Source organism: Callithrix jacchus, chromosome 8 (genome assembly GCF_049354715.1).
Source record: "Callithrix jacchus isolate 240 chromosome 8, calJac240_pri, whole genome shotgun sequence".
Classification (NCBI taxonomy): Eukaryota; Metazoa; Chordata; class Mammalia; order Primates; family Cebidae; genus Callithrix; species Callithrix jacchus.
Genome location: NC_133509.1, coordinates 127564880 through 127588089, shown reverse-complemented (window position 1 = coordinate 127588089; position 23210 = coordinate 127564880). Strand labels below are relative to the sequence as shown.

At 46.4% G+C, this 23210-nt stretch overlaps 1 protein-coding gene across 1 annotated transcript in view; it reads left to right on the top strand.

Moving 5' to 3' along the window:
* Window positions 1–23210, top strand: part of LGMN (legumain) — a 41793-nt gene that overhangs the window by 8320 nt on the left and 10263 nt on the right. Inside the window, exons 2-6 of the mRNA XM_035261316.3 lie at window positions 5116–5282; window positions 18486–18583; window positions 19833–19914; window positions 21051–21136; window positions 22803–22878. Of these exons, the coding sequence (XP_035117207.1) occupies window positions 5145–5282; window positions 18486–18583; window positions 19833–19914; window positions 21051–21136; window positions 22803–22878 (480 nt within the window). The 5' untranslated portion in view covers window positions 5116–5144. The remainder of the gene's footprint in view (window positions 1–5115; window positions 5283–18485; window positions 18584–19832; window positions 19915–21050; window positions 21137–22802; window positions 22879–23210) is intronic.

The window sequence follows — 23210 nt, the reverse complement described above, 5'->3', positions numbered from 1 at the left end:
TGTGTTTAAATGGTCTGTCTCTTCTCTCTAGAATGCCACCTCCACGAAGAGTTTTGTCTGTTTGGTTCACTGTTCAGTGCCTGGGAGCAGCCAGTAGGTGCTCGGTCTACATTTGTTGGATGGATTTGGGGTGTGGGTGGATGAAGGAGAGAGTAAATAGGAGGAGGGCAGGTTAAAGGAGAGGAGGTAGATGATGGTGATGATGATAATGCCTCTGTGAGATGAGTAATGGGGACCGTGGAGAGCCACAGACAAAAACAGCAGAGTCACAAAGAGCTAGTAGTTTAGCAGGGGTCGTTCACTTTTTCACCGGTTTTCACTTTGATAAACCAGGAATCTTAGGGATGCTGCCAGATTATTTGTGACTGTTTTGATGCTTTGACTTTGTCAAAAATTATGCAATAAATGCCCATAGGAAATTAGCATGTAAGGTAGCTGCTTTGAGGCACATTCATTGCCAAGGGTAATGGAATGATTATTTTACTCTCATTTCCCATCTTCATCCCAGGCCTTTCCATGTTTCCCAAAATAGTGTTAGTGTATGTGGTTTTTTAAAGTAGCATTTTCTGTTTAGCCGCATACTCTGAGGCTTTTAACATCCCATCATAGTTGGTGTTTTAAGTAAAATTTTGATGCCACAAACGAAATAGCACTTGAAAATATGTTCATCATTCTCTCTGGCCGGGCATGGTGGATCATGCCTGTAATCCTAGCACTTTGGGAGGCCGGGGTGGGTGGATCACCTGAGGTCAGGAGTTCAAGACCAGCCTGGCCAAAATGGTGAAACCCCAATTAAAAAAAAAAAAAGAAAATATGTCCTCTCAACAAGGCAGTTTACTTCTTCTTCTTCTTTTTTTTTTTTTTTTTGAGACAGAGTATCGCTCTGTGGCCAGGCTGGAGTGCAGTGTGCAGTGGCATGATTTGGGTTCACTGTAACCTCCACCTCTCGGGTTCAAGAGATTCTCCTGCTTCAGCCTCCCGAGTAGCTGAGACTACAGGTGCATGCCATCATGCCCAGCTTTTTTTTTTTGGGAGAGATGGGGTTTCACCATGTTGGCCAGGATGATCTCAATCTCCTGACCTCATGATCCGCCTGCCTCAGCCTCCCAAAATGCTGGGATTACAGGCGTGAGCCACTGCGCCCTACGGCAGTTTACTTCTATAGAAGGGTGCAGGGTCACAGTCCAAGCAGTGATGGCCGCCGCCGCACACTAGGACAAAGGGGAAGGGGTACTTATGCCTAATAGGGGTCATCCCTGCTGGTGTGTCTCCTACTGGCTAGGGTTAGACCACACAAACTAGACTTATCCCGATTGGCTATTTTAAAAAGAGCAGGGGTCCGAGCTGGAGTGGCAGGGTGGGTGTTTTAGCAGGAAGGATGGTTAAGGGCTTGTCAGAGCTGGTAGTCAGGGGTGATCAGGTGACTGGGATGAGTCAGGATGGAGCCAGCGGGGAGGGGGAGCAGATGTGAACTACTTCGAACCGGTGGAGAAGGTTGTTTACTGGAATTACAAGGAAGTTAAACTTTAAAGTAGAGATTTAAAGAATAAGAGAGTGGAGCATGCTGACATACTGATCCTTTGAAGAGAAACTTGGTGTTCACTATAACATCGGGGAGTTACGACTATGTTTATAAGAAAAAAGAATGATGGAGCCGGAGCGTCACCAGGTAGTGACTGTGAAAATGTCATTTTCTGGCCGGGCGCGGTGGCTCAAGCCTGTAATCCCAGCACTTTGGGAGGCCGAGGCGGGTGGATCACGAGGTCAACAGATCGAGACCATCCTGGTCAACATGGTGAAACCCCGTCTCTACTAAAATTACAAAAAATTAGCTGGGCACGGTGGTGCGTGCCTGTAATCCCAGCTACTCAGGAGGCTGAGACAGGAGAATTGCCTGAACCCAGGAGGCGGAGATTGCGGTGAGCCGAGATCGCGCCATTGCACTCCAGCCTGGGTAACAAGAGCGAAACTCCGTCTCAAAAAAAAAAAAAAAAAAAAGAAAATGTCATTTTCTGTATCAGTAGGGCACTTTTCCTCGCTGAAGAGTAAATCGCTAGTGGATTAGAAGATGCAAGATATAACTCGGTTTTGTAAGAATCACCAAGTGGTGCTTTTCTGGTGCCTGCCGTGCGTTTGCTGATTTAGGTGGATAAGCAGGTGTTGTTTGTGCTGTTGTTCACAGTCAGGTCAACCATTTGTTTCTGGCATTTTATTTATTCATTTTTCCCCCTAAATATGAGGGGGTAGAAGTCACACACCAATGCCCCAGAGGAGTGAGCCTCTTTGGGACTATGTCATATGAACGAAACTCAGAATAAACAGGTGTGTAAACTAGGGAGCCCATTTATTGCTGATGAAAGATGACAGTAACAGCCAGGCTATTCCTGCCATGCGGTCTGGGAGTATATTCTCACTCCCTCAGCTGGGGTCAGCAACCTATGGCCACACAAACCACCTATTTTATAGATAAAGTTTTATTGGAACATAACCATGTTCCTTTGTTTATCTATCGTCTCTGGCTGTAACCAGCTCATGGGTTAGTAATTCATCACTAGCAGAGTCCAGTTAACAAGAGTGAGATCTGGTACAAAGAAAGTGATTTATTTCCAAAGAGTTTAGGGGAAGAATAAGCACAGGCATCCCACCTTTAAATGTCCTGCTTTGCTTTTGGAGCAGAAAGCGGGCACTTTTGAAAGGTAGGGGAGGAAGTAAGCAAGGTAGGGGTCTGTATGTTAGCTTGGGGTCTTAACTGCTGCACTGTCTGTCAGTTGAGCTGGTGACTGCTGGCATCTTTGTGAGCAGAACTAGGCCAGAAGCTCCCCAGGTGGGAGGGCCTAGCAGGCGTCCTTTTTTACTATTACCTCTCCAGGCATCCTCCTGGCTGGTGAGAGTTCTGTATTGGGCATGCTTCAGTCTGTAAATCAACTATGAACCCTTAAGGAGTTAGATGAACTTTCCCTGTAGGGAGTGTCTTGTGAAGAAGGGGTGGGTAAAAGGCTGTATTTGTGTTTCTAACAGGCTGAGTAGGAAGTGGGGAACCAGGGGAATGATAAGAGGAGAGACAAAAATAATTAAACCGTCTTAGAAAAATGTGACTACTTGGTTACATGGATACTTTCAGGATATAGTAGCAGAGTTGCAAATTGTGAGAGAGATGGCCTGGCCTGCGAAACCAAAAATATAAAAATATTTACTTTCTGGTCGTTTACAGAAAAAGTTAGCCGACTCCTACCCTAGGGGAAGGCTTCCCAGGGAGGCTGCTGGGTGAGCTCCGGGAAGGTGAGAGTTGTTGGTTGGAACACCTTGGTAGTAACTGTCACAGCTCTTCTTGTGGGGTCATGGAAGAGCTTGGGGGACATGGCTGTTTTTGCTCCTTGACCCTCTCTTGCCTGTCCTCACTGTTGCTTCTTTACACCTTTGTATAATCGTACCTTGTATTGGTTCCTTACCTTCCAGCTGCCAGGGGTGCTTGAACCAGAGTGACTCCATCTTGAACAAAGGCTGGGGAAAATTTGGCTAATACCTGCTGGGCTGCAGTCCCAGGAGGTCAGGCATTCTTAGTCACAGGATATTTACCGTTAAGGGAACAGGTTAATGTTTACCAAACAGACCCAGGAAAGGTCCTAGTGTCCCAATATCTTAAGAACTAAAGCATTTTTAGTTTAATAATAAGCTTTCTTTCCTTTCTTTCTTTCCTTCTTTCTTTCTTTCTTTCTTTCTTTAGAACAAAAGCATTTTTAGTTTGATAATAAGCTTTCTTTCCTCTTTTTTTCTTATCTTAAGAAGAAAAGCATTTTTAGTTTAATAAATAAGCTTTCTTCTTTCTTTCTTTTCTGGTGGCCTGTAATCCAAGCACTTTGGAGGCCAAGGCGGGTGGATCACCTGAGGTGGGGAGTTAAAGACCAGCCTGACCAACATGGTGAAACCCCGTCTTTAAAAAAATAAAGAAAGAAAGAACAAAAGCATTTTTAGTTTAATAATAAGCTTGCTTTCTTCTTTTCTTTTCTTTCCTCTGGCACGATCTTGGCTCACTGTAGCCTCTGCCTCCCAGGTTCAAGCGATTCTCGTGCCTCAGTCTCCGGAGTACCTGGGATTACAGGCCTGTGCCACCATGCCCAGCTAAACTTTGTATTTTTAGTAGAGTTTGGGTTTCATCATGTTGCCCAAAGTGGTCTCAAACTCCTGACCTCAAGCGATCTGCCTTTCTCTGCCTCCCAAAGTGCTGAGATTGCAGGTGTGAGCCATCACGCCTGGGCGTAAGTTTTGCCTTAAAGGTAATAGCATAGATTCTTGTGAAAGGCAGCAGTTCTGCAAAGATTAACCATCCTCTGTCACAAGCCCTTGCAGTAGGCACATCTCCCTGTGATTTTGTTCTGCTTTGTTATCAGGCTCCTGCCGCCATGCCTGGCTAATTTTTGCTTACAGACGTGCCTGGCCTGCAGTTTATTTCACATGTATATTCTTTTCTTTTTTTTTTGAGACGGAGTTTCGCTGTTGTTACCCAGATTGGAGTGCAATGGCGTGATCTCGGCTCACCGCAACCTCCGCCTCCTGGGTTCAAGCAATTCTCCTGCCTCAGCCTCCCGAGTAGCTGGGACTGCAGGCACGCACCACCACGCCCAGCTAATTTTTGTATTTTTAGTAGAGATGGGGTTTCACCTTGTTGACCAGGATGGTCTTGGTCTCTTGACCTTGTGATCCACCCACCTCGGCCTCCCAAAGTGCTGGGATTATAGGCGTGAGCCACCATGCCCAGTCTATTCTTTTCTTATAAATAGTTCATAGTATGTGGTAGATATTTTTCCAACAGTGAATTTTGTTGATGAATTTTATCTGCTGTATTTTGAGTTGTGTCAAAAACTTTTAAAAAAACTTTATCCAGAGACCTTTCTAGATAGATCCACAGGTATGGACAGCCCCTTCTCCACGTGGAAGATGGAGCAATAGAGCTCAAAATAGAATTCCTCTCTTATCTTCATTGTTCTCCTCAGCATACAGTGTCTGGTGGTTAAATGGCCTTATCTTTTTGACCCATTTACTGTATCTTTTCCTAGGGGCTGACAATGTTTATCTGTTCTGGTTTCTTTTTACTTGACTCTGCCTTTCCCTTCTCAGGTTTCTGCAGTTAAACTCCACGGTGCAGAATGGTTTGGAAAGTAGCTGTATTTCTCAGTGTGGCCCTGGGCATTGGTGCTCTTCCCATAGATGATCCTGAAGATGGAGGCAAGCACTGGGTGGTGATTGTGGCCGGTTCAAATGGCTGGTATAATTATAGGCACCAGGTAAGAAAATGACTAATCTCTTTCTTTATGACACTGGCATTCTGAAAACAACTGCAGACATTGTTAATATTAAATAGAAAAGACTTGAAAAGCCACTGATGGACCTGTTAGGCTGGCTATAACATAGGTGTGTTGGTGAGGATGTGGAGAAATTAGCACCCTCGTATATTGCTAGGAGGATTATAAGGTGGTATAGCCATTTTGGAAAACAGTTTGGCAATTCCTCAGAAGTTTCTGTTGCATCTTAGCCTGATGCAATCTTTCTGAACCTTGGCACTATGGATAGTTGGGAACCAGATCATCCTTGGTTGTTGGGGGCTGTCTTGTGCATTTGTGGTTTAGCAATGTCCATGACACCCACGCATTGGGTGATAGCATCTCCTGCTCCTCTGTAATAACCCAGAATGTCTCCAGACATTGCCCAGTGTTTCCAAGCAGCCAGATCATTCAGGTTGAGACCCACTTACTTCAACATCTTTCTTTAGAGATAGGGAAACTGAGGCCTAGAGAGTGGAGATGACTTGCTCAAGGCCACATGGCAAGTAGGGACCAGACAGGACTCAGCTCAGGGCTCTGATGAAAGGATCCCCAGGCCTCTCTGCCCTGCTGTATTGTTCACAGTAGCCAAAAGGTAGAAGCAGCCCAGATGTCCATCAGAGGCTGAATGGATTACACAATGTGGTCTATTTGTAGAAGAAGATATTATTTGACCATAAGAAAGAAGTACTCACACATGCTTCAACATGCGTGAACCTTACAAATGTGTTAAGAAGCTAGTCACAAAGACTGCGTATTTTATGATTCCATTTAAACGAAAGTCCAAATTTGGGAAATCTATAGAGATAGAAAGTAGGTTAGTAGTTGCCAAGGGCTGAGTGAAGGAGAGACTGGGGAGTGACTGCTGATGGATATAGGGTCTCTTTTTGCAGGAATGAGAATGCTCTAGAAGTAGTGGTGATGAGTATACAACTTGGTGAACATACTAGAAACCACTGAATTGTCTGTTTTAGAAGACTGGTCTTTTTTTTTTTTTTTTTTGAGACAAAGTTTAGCTCTTGTTGCCCAGGCTGGAGTGTGATGGTGCGATCTCAGCTCACCGCAACCTCCACCTCCTGTGTTCAAGAGATTCTCCAGCCTCAGCCTCCCAAGTAGCTGGGAGTACAGGCATGCACCACCATGCCCAGCTAATTTTGTATTTTTAGTAGAGATAGGGTTTCTCTATGTTGGTCAGACTGGTCTCGAACTCCTGACCTCAGGTGACCTGCCTGCCTTGGCCTCCCAAAGTGCTGGGATCACAGGCATGAGCTACTATGCCTGGCCCAGAAGACTGGCTTTTATGGTGTGTGAACTATATCTCAGTAAAGCTGTTACTTTTTTAAAAAGTTATTTAAACTTGTCAGTCTCTGAAATGAATGCTAAGACTTGCAGTATCTAAATGCGGGGCTCTCTTCTAAGAGCACTTTATACAAAGTCCTTTGACCCCTGTAGTGGGGTGATGTGCAGTTGGTCCAGTTCTTACTCCTCCTTTACCAACGACTGGACCAAGGCATAGGCAGGGTCAGCAGTTTGCCCACGCGGTACAGCTCACAAGTGGTGGGGCCAGTTTTCAAACCCAGGCCAACTGGCTCTAGAGCAGCTGTGTCTGGAAGGAGCGCCATGGTAAATTTTCTAGTAGTCACATTTAGCCACATTTAGAAAGTGAAATTAGTATTTTAATAATTTCTTTTTTTTTTTTTTTGAGTTGGAGTTTCACTCTGTCACCCAGGCCTGGCATGATCTGGGCTCACTGCAACTTCCTCCTCCCTGGTTCAAGTAATTCTCCTGCCTCAGCTCCTGAGTAGCTGGGATTACAGGTACCCACCACCACATCCAGCTAATTTTTGTATTTTTAGCAGAGACAGGGTTTCACCATGTTGGCCAGGCTCTTCTTGAACTCCTGACCTTAGGTGATCTGCCCACTTTGGCTTCCCAAAGTGCTGGGATTACAGGTGTGAGCCACCATGCCTGGCCTTAATAACTTCTTTAAACAGTATTTCCAAATCACTATCATTTTCAACATGTAATCAATATAAAAAATCAATAATGAGATACCAGCCAGCGTGCTTGTAGTCCCAGCTACAAGCTGGAGGCTGAAGTCGGGGGATTGTTGGAGCCCAGGAGTTTAAGGCTGCTGGGAGCTATGATTGCACCTGTGCATAGCCAGTGCAGTCCAGCTTGGATAGCAGAGCGAGACCTTGTTTAAAAAAAAAAAAAAAGATGGCCGGGCGCGGTGGCTCAAGCCTGTAATCCCAGCACTTTGGGAGGCCGAGGCGGGTGGATCACGAGGTCAAGAGATCGAGACCATCCTGGTCAACATGGTGAAACCCCGTCTCTACTAAAAATACAAAAAATTAGCTGGGCATGGTGGCGCGTGCCTGTAATTCCAGCTACTCAGGAGGCCGAGGCAGGAGAATTGCCTGAACCCAGAAGGCGGAGGTTGCGGTGAGCCGAGATCGCGCCATTGCACTCCAGCCTGGGTAACAAGAGCGAAACTCCGTCTCAAAAAAAAAAAAAGATAATAATGAGATACCATACTTTTTTTGTACTAAGTCATTGAAATCCAGTGTGTATTTACAGTCGCTGAATGAATGGATGAATGAATAACTAATTTCTCCAATCACTTTTGCATGTTAGCCATATAGGAAATTTGGCTTGGTTAAAAAGTGGTTATCATGGCAAAATGATCACTCCTTTTATTGATTGATTGATTGATTTGAGACAGTTTCGCTCATTTGAAAGAACGGTCTCCATGGAACCTAGGCAGATTTTTTTTTTTTTTTTTTGAGATGGAGGTTTGCTCTACCATCCAGGCTGGAGTGCAGTGATGCCATCTTGGCTCACTGCAGCCTCCGCCTCCTGGGTTCAAGTGATTCTCCTACCCCAGCCTCCCGAGTAGCTGGGACTATAGATAGGTTCATGTCATTATGCCCAGCTAATTTTTTGTATTTTTAGTAGAGACGGGATTTCACCACGTTAGCCAGAATGGTCTTGATCTCCTGACCTCATGATCTGTCCCCGACGGACTCCCAAAGTGCTGGGATTACAGGTGTGAGCCCCCGCCCCCCCACGGCCTCCTAGGCAGGTTTTTAAACTTAACATTTTCCTAGAGGTTTACATTTTTCTTGGATTAACACAACATTCATTTACCACAAGTCTCTGTTTAGGGAAGAGTGGCTCACCAGATACAAATTGAACATTGTCAAGTGCTTTCCTATGCATTATGCTTGTTAATTAAGCCTTGTTTTGTATTGATCAAATTGATTTCTCAGTCTTCCATTTTGGGCTGGGATTAAGTGTGATTTGGGGGTCGGGAATTGGGGGTCGGAGGTGATGTAGGCAGGACATTCTGCATCCTGTGTCCTGAGCATGGGGTGAGCAAGGAGGGCCCCTTTGGAAGTCATGGAATCAGAGCGGAGTCTGGGGCGATCAGGGAGAGCTGGAAGAGTGGGATGGGGGGCAGGGGGAGGGTTGCGTGGGTGACGAGGAGAAGTGAGCAGCCAAGCATGAGTGCCAGAGAGGTGACAGAGGCAGACCTGGGGGAGGGGCTGGCAAGATGGCCCAGGATAGGCAGAGGGGACAGGTACCTGGGAAGTGTGGTACGATCCCAGAATGAGCCAAAAACAAAAAAGCTGGGTAGATGGAAGTGGCCTAGGAGCAGACGTGACTGGAAATGGTACCTGGCTCATTGCTGCTGAGCGCATGTGAGTCAGGTGCTGTTCAGGGTGCTGGTGATGCAAGTGTCGTCCCCTGCTCTGCAGTGCTGACATTTGGGTGGAAGAAGGCTGCCCTTGACTCAGTGCTTCCTATGTGCAGGGCTCAAGTCCAAGCACTGGGTATGTATTATCCCAATCCTCAGACAATGCAAGAGGATAAGTCCTATTCGATCTCCATTGTTAGATTTGGAGGTGGGGCTGAGGCACAGAAAGGCTGGATAACTTATCTAAGGTCACACAGCTAGTAAGGAGTGGAGGTGAGATTTAAACCCAGGCAGTCCATGCTCTGGGGCCCATGTTCATAATCACTACTCTAGTCATGTGGCTTGGGTGTCTTGGCATTATTTTATCTTTTAAAATAGTTCCTTTTTTGTATTAAAAATTTAACGCATATTTAAAGTTTATCATAGAAAGCTTAGCCAAAGGAAGCAGGTCATTTGTAATCAGTCATACGCCATATGACAGGTTTGTCCAGTGACAGCCCACACACACGACAGTGATCCCATAGATTATAGTAGCATATTTTTACTGTACTTTTCCTACATCTAGATACACAAATACTTGCTGTTGTGTTCCAGTTGTCTACGGTATTCATGACGGTAACATGCAGTAGAGGTTTATAGCCTAGGATGACCACCTGAGCATCACAGTGAGCATTACCACCTGAGCCCCGCCTCCTGTCAGTCATCGGTGGCTTTAGATTCTAACAGGAGCATGAACCCTTTTGTGAACTGCATATATGAGGAATCTAGGTTGCGCACTCCTTGTGAGAATCTAACTAATGCCTAATTATCTACGGTGGAACAGTTTCACCCCGAAACCATCATCCATCATCCCCGTGTATGGAAAAATTGTCTTCCACAAAACCAGTTCCTGGTGCCAAAAACGTTGGGGACCACTGGGTGAGGCCATCTACGGTTGTGTAAATACACTCCATCATGTTCACAGAATGACAGTCTCATCTCTTGAAGCATCTCTCAGAATGCATCCTTGTCTTTGAGCAGTCACGACTGCTACTCAGAATCAATGTTGCTGGCATTGCATTCTGAAAATGGCAAACAGCAGAATTTTTTTGGGCAGTAAAACAGACTTGGCACATTGGTCCATTTAGTTTAACATTTTTCATTTGAGGTCCATGGTTTGCAAGGGGCATAGGGGAGGATTGTGGAGAATGGGGAGTCAGGGGCCCCCCCGCCCAGTTCACAACGAATACCTGAACTGGAAGCTGAGAATGAGCAGTTCCTACAGGAGCTCCAGGTGCTGGGTTTGGGTCCAGGAGAAGGTGAGCTCCATCAGGAGGGGGATGGGAATGCAGCTTCCTGGAGGAGAGGCTTGAGGTGGGTTTGAAAGGTGACGGTATGCCCTTTCTGTGTGGAGGGAAGAGCATCAGCTGGGAATATAAAAATCACAGTGAGGGGCGTGGCCAGCACATCGGGTGCCTTCAAGTGCTCATACCAGAGCCCTCCCTGGTGGTTTGAATCTGAGGGAGTGTGAAGACTCTAGATGTGGCTTACTAAGCAGTTTAGCCTTGTTATCTCAAACCCAGGTCCTTTTCATCTTTTTTTTTTTTTTTTTTTTTGAGGCAGAATCTCACTCTGTTACCCAGGCTATAGTTTAGTGGTGTGATCTCGGCTCATTGCAACCTCCACCTCCCAGGTTCAATCAATTTTCATGCGTCTGCCCCTTGAGTAGCTGGGATTACAGGAGCTTACCATCATGCCCAGCTAATTTTTGTATTTTTAGTAGAGACAGGGTTTTGCCGTGTTGCCCAGGCTGGTCTTCAACTCCTGGCCTCAAGCAATCCACTCACCTTGGCTCCCAAAGTGCTGGGATTACAGACATGAGCCACCTCGCCTGGCCCCTTTTCATCTTTCTACTCTATCATCATGGTTTTCATTAACTGTCCTCAAATACACTCTCCTCATAGTCACGAAATGGCTGCAGCAGCTCCGGGTGTCACATTCAAACAGAACCTTGAGGAAGACAAAGAGGCCATCTGTGTGTCTTGACTGTTTGGCTTGCTCTTGATCAGAATGTGCATCTTTTCCTGGAGCTGTGGGTGGACTTTGTCCCATGTCTGCCTGGCCAGAATTGTATCACGTGCTCATGTGATACAAGTCAGTCAGTCCCTGGTGAGGGGAAAGGGATTTCCAGTTCTCCCTCAGGGACATTCCTGACCACTTGGAGCTGGGTAAGTCATCTGAGCAAAGTCAGGGCCTTGGTGGAAAGGAAAGTGGCCACAGGACATGCAAGGACAGCACATGCCCAGGTAGAGAGGGATGAGAGAGCAAGGGAGAAAGAGACCAGCAAGTTAGGGTGAGGGCATGGTGAGGCGTGTTAGGAGGAGAAGGACCAGTCAGGAACTCCCCCTTTCTTTCCCTTTCACAGAACCTCTCCCTTAGAACTAGATAAAAGGTTGGACAGGCCCTATGTCACATGACAAGAGCAGGGAGCTCCTCACTCTGTGCTTCCGGCAAGCTCCTTTTCCATCCCCACACTCAGAGCCTCCCACTGCTGTCTAGCTCAAGACTGGAGCCTGCAATATCTTTTTTTCCTGTAAAGGGCCAGATAGTGAATATTTGAGGTTTTGTGGGCCAAGGGGCAAAATCGAGACTGATGGGGCTGAAGGCAAGGCTGCCTTGGCAGACTGCAGCAATGGAGGTGAGAGGGAGTGGCCAGGGGTACAGGCAGGAGGTGGTGGTGACTCACAATCTGCTCTTCTGACAAGCTCTTTATTTATTTATTAAAAAAAAATTTTTTTTGAGACAGAGTCTCACTCTTATTGCCCAGCCTGGAGTGCAGTGATATGATCTCGACCTCCTAGGTTTAAGTGATTCTCCTGCCTCAGCCTCCTGAATAGCTGAGGTTACAGGTGCCCACCACCATGCCTGGCTAATTTTTTTATTTTTAGTAGAGACGGGGTTTCACTGTGTTGGCCAGGCTGGTCTTGAACTCCTGACCTCAGGATCCACCCGCCTTGGCCTTCCAAAATGCTGGGATTACAGGTGTGAGCCACCATGCCCAGACAAACAAGCTCTTAATTTATGGTGTTTTGAGGTTAATCCATGTCATCGCACAGTGTCACTTTTATATTTAAAAAAGAAATCTGTGGCTGAGCATGGTCACTCGTGCCTGTAATTCCATTACTTTAGGAGGCCAAGGTGGGCGGATCACCTGAGGTCAGGAGTTTGAGACCAGCCTGGCCAACATGGAGAAACCCATCTCTACTAAAAATACAAAAACTAGCTGGGCATGGTGGCGGGTGCCTGTAATCCCAGCTACTCAAGAGGCCGAGGCGAGAGAATTGCTTGAACCTGGGAGGTGGAGGTTGCAGTGAGTCGAGTTTGTGCCACTGCACTCCAGCCTGGGTGACAGAGCAAGATTCTTGTCTCCAAAAGGAAAAAATGTAATTCTAGCACTTTGGGAGGCTGAGGCGGGTGGATCACGAGGTCGAGATCGAGACCATCCTGGTCAACATGGTGAAACCCCGTCTCTACTAAAAATACAAAAAATTAGCTGGGCATGGTGGCACGTGCCTGTAATCCCAGCTACTCAGGAGGCTGAGGCAGGAGAATTGCCTGAACCCAGGAGGTGAAGGTTGCGGTGAGCCGAGATCGTGCCATTGCACTTCAGCCTGGGTAACAACAGCGAAACTCCATCTCAAAAAAAAAAAGGAAAAAAAAGAAAGAAATCTGCTTTTATCGTTATTTCTTTTAGTAACAGGGTCTTACTCTGTCACTCAGGCTGGAACACAGTGGTGTGATCATAGCTCACTGCAGCCTCAAACTCCTGGGCTCAAGGGATCCTCCTGCCTCAACCTCCGAGTAGCTGGGACTATAGGCATGCCACCATGCCCAGCTAGTTAAAAAATTTTTTTTATAGAGATGAAGTCTTGCTGTTTCCCAGGCTGGTCTCAAACTCCTGGCTCAAGCGATCCTCTTTCCTCAGCGTCCCAAAGTGCTGAGATTACAGACCTCTGTCTAGCCTGAAATCTGCTTTTAAAGAGGCCCTGGTGGGAAGGGATTAGGCAGGAGGACAGAGGGGACTGTGCAGGGGAATCCCGAGCATATGGGATGTGGGCTTGGGCTGATTTGTGCCGCAGGGCCATGCTTGTAAGTGCCAGAGGCAGCACAGGAGCTTGGAAAGAGTGTGGCTCTAGATGTGCACAGACCTGGGTGTGATTCCTGCCCTCCAATTACGTGCTGTATAAGTTTGAACAAATTACATTGTCAGATTCTTTCTCTGGTGTTGGCAGTGGGCTCAGCAAGGCACCCTGCAAAACCCCAGCCTAGTTGCTCAGCTGTGTGTCAGGAAGTGATCGTATATATATGCTTGGCAGCTGAGCAGAGCTGGCTAGATAGTGGACCTTTCATGGCAACCATGACACGCATGGGGCATGCCAATTGTATTTACACCTTGTTCGGCTTGTCTTTATTTAGCTGACAGCTGGCTAAGCTGGAGGCAGCGCAAGCAGACAGCGTGGGGACAGTGGCCCTATTGGTAAATCACGGGAGTCGTTAGGAAGACCAGTGGAACTCCCAGCACAAGCTATGAAACCAGCCAAGTCACAGTCTCTGTTTGTCATTCCAGAGGGCTCTGCGTGCGTTTCCTAGAAGTCTTGCTCAATACCCTCCTCTTGAATATTACCTCATACGGCATTTCTGGGCTTAAGTGGGGAAAATACAGTATAGGTCACATGAGTTTAAGGGAAGTCATACAAGTAGTAACACCATTTTCAAAGTGTTTGACTGAATCCCACTTGTATCTTTTTTGAGTGCCAGTAAATTTTTGACTTAAATGAAGAACCCCACTGAGTTAACAAAGGTAGAGGCAACCAAGTATGTCTAAGGCCCAGAAGAGAGTCACAGCCTGACAGGGGGTCAATCAGTGTGGAAGAAGGGGTGCAAGGCCTGGTTGGGGTCAGCCATGGCCCTTCCTGAGCTTGCCCCCATCTGTAAGATGAGGATGAAAGCACCCACCTATCAAGGATGCTGGGAGTCCCAGACAGTACAGGAGTAACAACACAAGGCTCTCCGAACCTGCCCCTGCAGAAAATATGTAACTTTATTGAGGCCTAGTTTAAGACCTATTATTTTAATTCACCCATTTTAATTATTTAACTCAGTGTTTTAGTAAATTTACCAAGTTGTGCAAACATCACTATAAATCAATTTGAGGATATTTCCATCATCCCAGTAAGATCCTTTGGGCAGGCGGGGCACGGGGGGCTCACACCTTTAATCCCAGCAATTTGGGAGGCTGAGGCAGGTGGATCACTTGAGGCCAGGAGTTCGAGACCTGGCCAACATAGCGAAACCCGTTTCTACTAAAATACAAAAATTAGCTGGATGTGGTGGCACACGCCTGTAATCCCAGCTACTTGGAAGACTGAGGCTCTAGAATTGCTTGAGTGAGCCCCGGAGGCAGAGGCTGCAGTGAGCCATGATCATGCCACTGCACTCCAGCCTGGGCAACAGAGCAAGATTCTGACTAAAAAAAAAAAAATATTTTGGGCATATTTGCAGATCCCACCTCTAGCCCCAGGTAGCTACTAATCATCTACTTTTTGTCTCTATAGGTTTGTTTATTCTGGACACTTCCTATCAATGGAGCTAAGCAGTGTGTGGTCTTTTGTGTCTGGCTTCTTTTAGTGTCATGTTTTTGCAGTTTGTTCACGTTGTAACATGCATCAGTGCTTCACTTCTTTTTATTCCCAAATACGGGTTTATAATTTTCTGAAGCCTATTTCTCCTTTGAGTCATCTTGTAATTTCCAGCTTTCTCCCTGCTGAAGAAATGAAGATATTTAGTGTTGGGGGTCTCCAGCCCCTCAACTTCCTGTGGAACCCAGCAGTTCTATTGACCCCTGCTATCCTGGATGAATTAAGACAGTTAAATACTGTGTGGAACTTTTATTAGATAACACTTAAAGGAAGTCAGTACATTTAAAAAAAAAATGGATAGATCACATTTTGCCCGCCCATTTACCAGTTGATGGACATCTGGGTTGGTTCCCATTTTTGTCTATTATGAACAATGCTGCTGAGAACATTTGTGTGTAAATCTTTGTATGAATAAATTTTTTTGTTTCTCTTGGGTGGGTACTTAAGAGTTGAAATTGTTGGGTCACATGGTAAATTAATGTTTGACTCTTTGAGAAACTATAAAGCTCGTTTCCAAAATGGCGGTCCCACTTTATGTTGCCATAGCAGTGTATGTATGGAGGCTCTTGGTTCCTCAGTCCTTGGCAACAATTGTTATTGTCTGTCTGGCTGTGAAGTGGCTGAAGTCTCAGTGTGGTTTGATTGGTATTTCCTAATGACTTGTGATGTTGAACATCTCCTCATGTGCTGATTAACCATTTGTGTATCTCCTTAAGAGAAATGTTTTGCATATTTTTGGCTCAGTCATTTTATCTTATTAAGGTACAGGGGTTCTTTGCATGTTTTAATATAAGCCCTTTATCAGATATGTGTTTTGCAAATATTTCCTTGTAGTCTGTTGCTTGTCTTTTCATTTTCTTAATAATGTCTTTGGAAGTGTTAAAGGTTTTAATTTTGCTGAGTTCAATTTATCAAGGTTTTTTTTTTTTTTTTTTTTTTTTTTGAGACACAGTCTTGCTCTGTTACCCAGGCTGGAGTGCAGTGGCATAATCTTGGCTCACTGCCACCTCTGCCTCCTGGGTTCAAGTGATTTCTCCTGCCTTAGCCTCCTGAGTAGCTGGGATTACAGGCATGCACCACCATGCCTGGCTAATTTCTTTGTATTTTTAGTAGACATGGAGTTTTACCATGTTGGCCAGGCTGATCTCGAACTCCTTACCTCAAGTGATCTCGAAGTGCTAGGATCGTTGGCCTCCCAAAGTGCTGGAATTACAGGTGTAAGCCACAGTGCCTGGCCTGATTTGAATTTTTTAAACTAAATAGCAGACAGATAATGTCTATATACCGTGCATACAATAAAATGAATACCTGTATACCTTGCACCTTGCTAAAAAAAAAAATAAGATTATACTAGTACCTTGTCCCTGTCAGATGGACTCCCCCTCCGTCCCTTCCCAAATAGAAGCAAGTCAATAAAAATGAATTAGTTTTCCTATTTGTTCAGTCATCCATTCATCTAATCACTCCTGAGTGCCAGGCCCTGGACTCACCCATTCAGCATTCAACAGCTGTATACCAAGCACCTGTCTTTGTCAAAAATAAGTCCGTTTGCTTGGGACATCCATAGGCAAAGTGCCGGTCTGAATGAGCTTTAGTTTTATCGCTGTGCTCAGTGTTGTTTAGAGTGTAGACTCAGTTGTTCAGGCTGTCTTCCTTGGGGAGGCAAATTGCTGGGTACACGCCTCTCTTTACGCTTACCTATGTCTTTGTTCTGTGAACGACAGGATTAAATGTAAGCAGACAGGCAACATTTTTCCTTTCTGTCTTCTGATGATATCCATGGCATGAAGTGGTAGAATGTTTCATCTGAGATAAGGAAGCAAGACTGTCTTCCCCCTTGCATGGACTGGGAGTTGCATTGGGAACATTTTTTTCTTATTCCTAATATTGTCTTCCTTTGTATTCTTGTTATTTTTAAAAACTTAAGAGGAATTTCTCAATTCCTGAGTTTTCAGTCGGTTCTTTAAACAGTGACTTTGGCAGACAGAGTACTTAGATCAGAAGAATCCTGTGGGAAGCAGAACTAGCTCTGTTGGTTTCTCATTCTGATTTTGAGGATGCTAAAATCCATGCTTTCCAGAGACTGTTATATAGTCTGAACAAGAAAAATAAGTTACTTAGGACTTGCAGAGCCCCTTCCTACCTGTAGACTTGGTGATGGTGGTGTGGTGGGGGTGTTGTGGTGGTTTGGTAGTGGTGGTGTGCAGTGGTGGTGCGGTATGTGGTGGTGTGGTGTTGGTGTTGGTTGTGTTGGTGGTGGTGGTGGAGGTGATGGTTGTGGTGGTGGTGGTAGTGGTGATGATGGTGTGTAGTGGTGTTGTGGTGGTGGTGTGGTATGTGGTGGTGTGGTGTTGGTGTTGGTTGTGTTGGTGGTGGTGGTAGTGGTGGTGGAGGTGATGGTTGTGGTGGTGGCGTTGGTGGAAGTGATGGTTGTGGTGGTGGTGGTGGTGGTGGAGGTGATGGTTGTGGTAGTGATGGTAGTGGTGGTGGTGGTTGTGGTGGTGATGGTTGTGGTGGTAGTGGTGGTGGTGGTGGAGGTGATGGTTGTGGTAGTGATGGTAGTGGTGGTGGTGGTGGTGATGGTTGTGGTGATGGTTGTTGTGGTGGTGGTGGAGGTGGTGGTTGTGGTGGTGATGGTTGTGGTGGTAGTGGTGGTGGTGGTGGAGGTGATGGTTGTGGTAGTGTTGGTGGTGATGGTGGTGGAGGTGATGGTTGTGGTGATGATGGTTGTGGTGGCGGTGGTGGTGGAGGTGATGGTTGTAGTGGTGGCGGTGGTGGTGGTGATGGTTGTGATGGTAATGGTTGTGGTGGTGGTGGTGGTGGTGGTGGAGGTGGTGGTGGTGATGGTTGTGATGGTAATGGTTGTGGTGGTAGTTATGGTAGTGTTGGTGGTGATGGTGGTGATGGTTGTGATGGTTGTTGTAGTGGTGGTGGTGGAGGTGGTGGTTGTGGTGGTGGTGGTGGTGGTGGTGGTGATGGTTGTGGTAATGATGGTAGTGTTGGTGGTGATGGTGGTGGAGGTGATGGTTGTGGTGGTGATGGTTGTGGTAGTGGTGGTGGTGGTGGAGGTGATGGTTGTGGTGGTAGTGGTGGTGGTGGTGGAGGTGGTTGTGGTGGTGATGGTTGTGGTGGTGGTAGTGTTGCTAGTGGTGATAGTTGTGCTGCTGGTGATGGTGGTGCTGGTGCTGGTGCTGGTGGTAGTGGTGGTATTGGTGTTGGTGGAGGTGATGGTTGTGGTAGTGATGGTAGTGTTGGTGGTGATGGTGGTGGAGGTGATGGTTGTGGTGGTGATGGTTGTGGTGGTGGTGATGGTTTGGTGATAGCTGTGGTGGTAGTGGTGGTGGTGGTGGTGGTGGTGGTGGAGGTGGTGGTTGTGGTGGTGATGGTTGTGGTGGTGGTGGTGGTGGTGGTGGTGGAGGTGATGGTTGTGGTGTTGCTGGTGGTGATAGTTGTGGTGCTGGTGGTGCCGGTGGTGCCGGTGGTGGTGGTGGTGGTGCTGGTGCCGGTGATAGTGGTGTTGCTGGTGGTGGGGTGTATGTACATGTGTGCTCACCTGTGCATGTGTATGTAGCTCACGTGTGCACTAGTTTTCTGGTGAATAATAATTTGGATGGATGAGAGGTCATTGAGATAAAAATATCAATGTGTGTGTTTTAAAATAATAATTTAAATACCTGATAGGGGGTGATTCACAGCAAGTCTTCTGTGAGACGGAACATATCACTCCTTAGAACTTCAAAATTGGCCTTCCTGGCAAAATCTAAAAGTTAACCAAATCATTTCTCCCAGGCAGATGCGTGCCACGCCTACCAGATCATTCACCGGAATGGGATTCCCGATGAGCAGATCATCGTGATGATGTATGATGACATTGCTTATGCTGAAGAGTAAGTGGAGAACACTTGGAACTTGGTGGCAGAGGACCTCAGGGTGTTTAAAAAAAGGTCGCATAGATTTACAGGAATCCTAGTGGCCTAATGTTAGGCCAGACAAAAGACCATAGGGATGCCTCACGTTGAGGTTTTTTTTTTTTTTTATTTGAGACAGAGTCTTGCTCTGTCTCCCTTTCTGGAGTACAGTGGTGCGATTTCAGCTCACTGCAACCTCTGTCTCTGGGTTCAAGTGATCCTCCAACCTCAGCCTCCTGAATAGCTAGGACTGCAGGCATGCACCGCCAGGCCCAGCTAACTTTTGTATTTTTAGTGGAGACAGGGTTTCACCATGTTGGCCAGGCTGGTGTTGAACTCCTGACCTTAAGTGATCTGCCTCCTTTGTCCTCCCAAAATGCTGGGATTACAGATGTGACCCACCATACCTGGCCCTCATGTTTATCTCTGACCATAACTTGGGTGTGCCCTGGGAATGGCATAGACAGGAAGTGGGTGCTGATGGGTGCTTTGAAAGGGTTTGAAGCTGAGTTCCCCCTCATCTTGGAAGACCCGTTGGGTTCTAGGGTGCTTGTTCCTAACCTCCAAGCATGCTGCAGCACAGGAGACCTGCATGTAGAATGTTTTCGTTTGTAGGTTAGATCCTCCCACTACCTTCTTAATATTCTTATTTTATTACTTGCTGAGTTTAACTTCACGGGTAGTTCCCTCATGCCACTTATCTGATCAGAGGCAGCACATATGGGCATAAACTCAGCGAGTTCTTACCTCCCAGCTCCTTGCTTACCCTGCTGCAGCAGCGGTGAAGGACGCTACCCTTACTGTGGTCACATTCTCAGGCTTTAAAGCCCATTCTGAGACTTTAATGCTTAAGCTCTTGTATCAAAGTCTTGTCCTCTGTCCTGTCTCTTTCTGAAAGGAATTTCGCTGAGAAAGCTTTTGATGAGATCTTGCCCCCATGATGCTATCTGGTTTCCAGCAGGCAACCAGGAGCACCTCAGCTTTGGTCCCTGCCCGAAGCTTTCTGAGCTCAGCTCCTCACTGCCCCTGCCAAGAGCTCTTGGGCTGTGGGACTGCTGAGATGCCCAAGCTGCTTGAACCACTTACATGCTGGCCACTATGCAGGCCGTAAGTTGGATCTGCAACAAACCTAGATGTTTCCTATTTTTTCACGTTACATGCATGTTTTTGAAGAGAGATTTCGGAGGCATGCCACATTTGCGTTTCAATTGTGTCCTTCCATTTGCAGCAATCCCACTCCAGGAATTGTGATCAACAGGCCCAATGGCACCGACGTCTATAAGGGGGTTCCAAAGGACTACACCGGAGAGGTGAGTGGCTTCTGGGGCTGGAGCCAGCAGGCTTGGTTTTCATTTTAGTGATGATTTTTCCTTCCGTTTCTGGAATCAGAACCTCCTGAGACTGGTTTCTGGCCAGAGTTTCACATTTGTATTAGGGTTTTTGCCTGAGGAGTAAATGTTGAGAGTTTTGAAAGAAAGCAGAGGAAAAGAATGTTTAGAATAAGTGGCAATCTACTGATAGTTCCCAGTCTTCTCATTGTTGAAGCCTGACCATGTAGGTTCTTCCGTATTAACCTTTCTTGAGCTATCCCCATTAATCTGGTTATAGATTATCTGTGCTCTTTTATAAAAATGTTTTCTCAGTACCAGGCTTGGTGCAACGTATCTCAGGATTTTTGCTGAGATAGTTTTTCATTTATTATTATTATATAGTTTATTATATAGTGTATTATAGATATAATAGTATATTACTTCCAAAAACTTTCTTCTTCCTCCTAGTTGAGACTGTCTAAATTGACACATTTTAAAAATCACTGTAATGACTTCATTCTCCTGCTTTTCATAGTCTGTTTTAAATGTCGGATCTTTCAGGAATTAGTTATCCTTTTGATAAAGAAACATGTATCTGATGTTTAACAATTCTTTCAGTTCCATTTTATTTTATTTTTCTTTTAAAGTCAAATGCAATTAAATTTAACATATCATACAGGTAAAAAAGATGATCCTATTTAATGAAATTGTTTCTATATAGTTTTTGTTTGTTTTTTTGAGACAGAGTCTTGCTGGAGTGCAGTGGCACCATCTTGGCTCAGTGCAACCTCCGCCTCCTGGGTTCAAACGATTCTTCTGCCTTAGCCTCCGAAGCAGCTGGGGTTACAGGCATGTGACACCAAGCCTGGCTAAGTTTTTGTATTTTTAGTAGAGACAGGGTTTCACCATGTTGGCCAGGGTGATCTCCAACTCCTGACCTCAAGTGATCCTCCTATCTTGGCTTCCCAAAGTGCTGGGATTATAGGTGTGAGCCACTGCGCCCGGCTGAAAGTTTTTGCTCTTAAGCCGTGAGCCTTGGAATGTGTGGCCTGGTGTCGAGGGTCGGCTGCAGACTCAGCCAGCTCTCTGGGTTGGAGCAACAGCTGCATCTGATCGTGGCTCCTAATTCCTTGTAGGATGTCACCCCGCAAAATTTCCTTGCCGTGCTGAGAGGCGATGCAGAAGCAGTGAAGGGCATAGGATCCGGGAAAGTCCTGAAGAGGTAACGTCTGTTTACGGATACTACACTTCTCCAGTGGCGTGGGACTCAGCACAGAGAATTTACACAGGTGGTGTTCTGTGCTCCTAGCCTGTTTACCTGTGAGAAGGTACAGAGTGGAGAGTTTGGTTCTGACTTAGGACAGGTGCTTAGGGCTGTTGTTTCAGTGGCTTTTCTTGGCAGGCCATTTCTTCACAGAATTCACCTTATAATCCAGGGCCCCTCATTATTAATAAAATGTTCCTATCACTTAAACCCCTCGTTCCTTGTTGTCTGTGGCCCTTAGTGCAGGTATGTCCCACTACCAGCGGAGCCCCTGAGGCGGGTGAATCCCTGTGGTCAGATTACAGGGCCACCAGCTCTGTGCTCTGATCACAGATCAGCCCAGCAGGGGAGGCACATTCATAAGTGCAGAGCTGACCTTCCTGTTGGGGAGAACGAACCCCAGGGCTTACCCCGCTGGCTGTGGGCTAGAGATGTCTTGTTTTTAGTAATTCTTTATGTGGAATTTTTATGTGATGTCAGAGACTCCAGTGGCATATTTCTTTTAAGCTGGTAGGGAAACCTGGGCACAAGTAAGCTTGTGTGAATTAGTGCAGATGCTGGACATGTGGCTCACTCCTGTAATCCCAGCACTTTGGGAGGCCAAGGCAGGTGGATCACTTGAGGTCAGGAGTTGGAGACCAGCCTGGCCAATATGGTGAAACCCTGTCTCTTCTAAACTTACAAAAATTAGCCAGGCATGGTGGTGCTACTCTGGTGGTGGAGGCAGGAGAATTGCTTAAATCCGGGACATGGAGGTTGCAGTGAGCCAGGATTGTGCCACTGCATTCCAGCCTGGGCAACAGAGTGAGACTGTGTCTCAAAAAAAACCAAAACGTTTTGGGAGGCTGAGTCAGGTAGATCATGAGGTCAGGAGTTCAAGACCAGCCTGGCTAACATGGTAAAACACTGTCTCTACTAAAGATACAAAAAATTAGCCAGGTGTGGTGGTGCGCACCTGTAATCCCAGCTACTCAGGAGGCTGAGGCAGGAGAACTGCTTGAACCTTGGAGGTGGAGGTTGCAGTAAGCCGAGATCATGCCACTGCACTCCAGCCTAGGTGACAAAGCGAGACTCTGCCTCACAACAACAACAACAAAAATGAGTGCAGAAATGGACATCTGTGTAGGATGAAGCAAATTGGCTTCATGTAAGTTATTATATCCCTGCCACCTCGAAGCAGTGCTGTCTGGTGGAAGCCCTGGTGAGGGAGGCAGGTGGGCATCCACATGGTGTAGGCCAGAAGGGGAGGCTGCAGACCCATATTGAGCTCATTTTGGGGAGATCTGGTTGGAGAGTGTGGCTGTCTGGGATGAGGCCCAATTGCCAAAAGACCCCACTCTCCACCTCACGCCAGGACTGTCTGATTGTTGCCCAGGAAAGGCCCCTCCTTCTTTCTAGCCATACTTCAGAATTTGGAGGCTCTGGCATATACACTGTGGTTCAGAATCTCACCGAGGGAAGCGGAGGGGACAGGCCAGACGCCAGGCCCTTGTGCTTATCTTCAAACCTGGTTGGGTAACTCTACTCCCCAAACTTCTTAATTTTTTGATTAGGACAGCTTTTTAGAGAAACAGAAGTAAAAATAGCAAAAGGAAATGATTGACCTCTGATTCTGTCTTGGCAGCGGCCCCCAGGATCATGTGTTCGTTTACTTCACTGACCATGGATCTACTGGAATACTGGTTTTTCCCAATGAAGATGTGAGTTTTCTTAACATTTTAAGGACCAACTAGCAGAACAGAAAAGCAAGCCTAGGAGTCGAGATTAAATCCATAGCGTGTATTTGCCATTGTCCTGCCAGGGGTGGTCTGTATGTGTGGCGGTGAATGTGGGGGGTAGGTTTAGCAGCTTGAAATCTATCCAGGGACATCTCTTCCAGGTGACTTTCTCCACATTTCTGTTCATATCGCAGCGTCGGTAGCTGTCTCAGGACTTGGGTGTATCGCACTAGACCTGAGAACAGAGCAAAAGCTCTGGACAAGGTAGTGGGTGAAGAAGTACATCCTCTTCCCCTTTTTAAGTGTGCATAAGA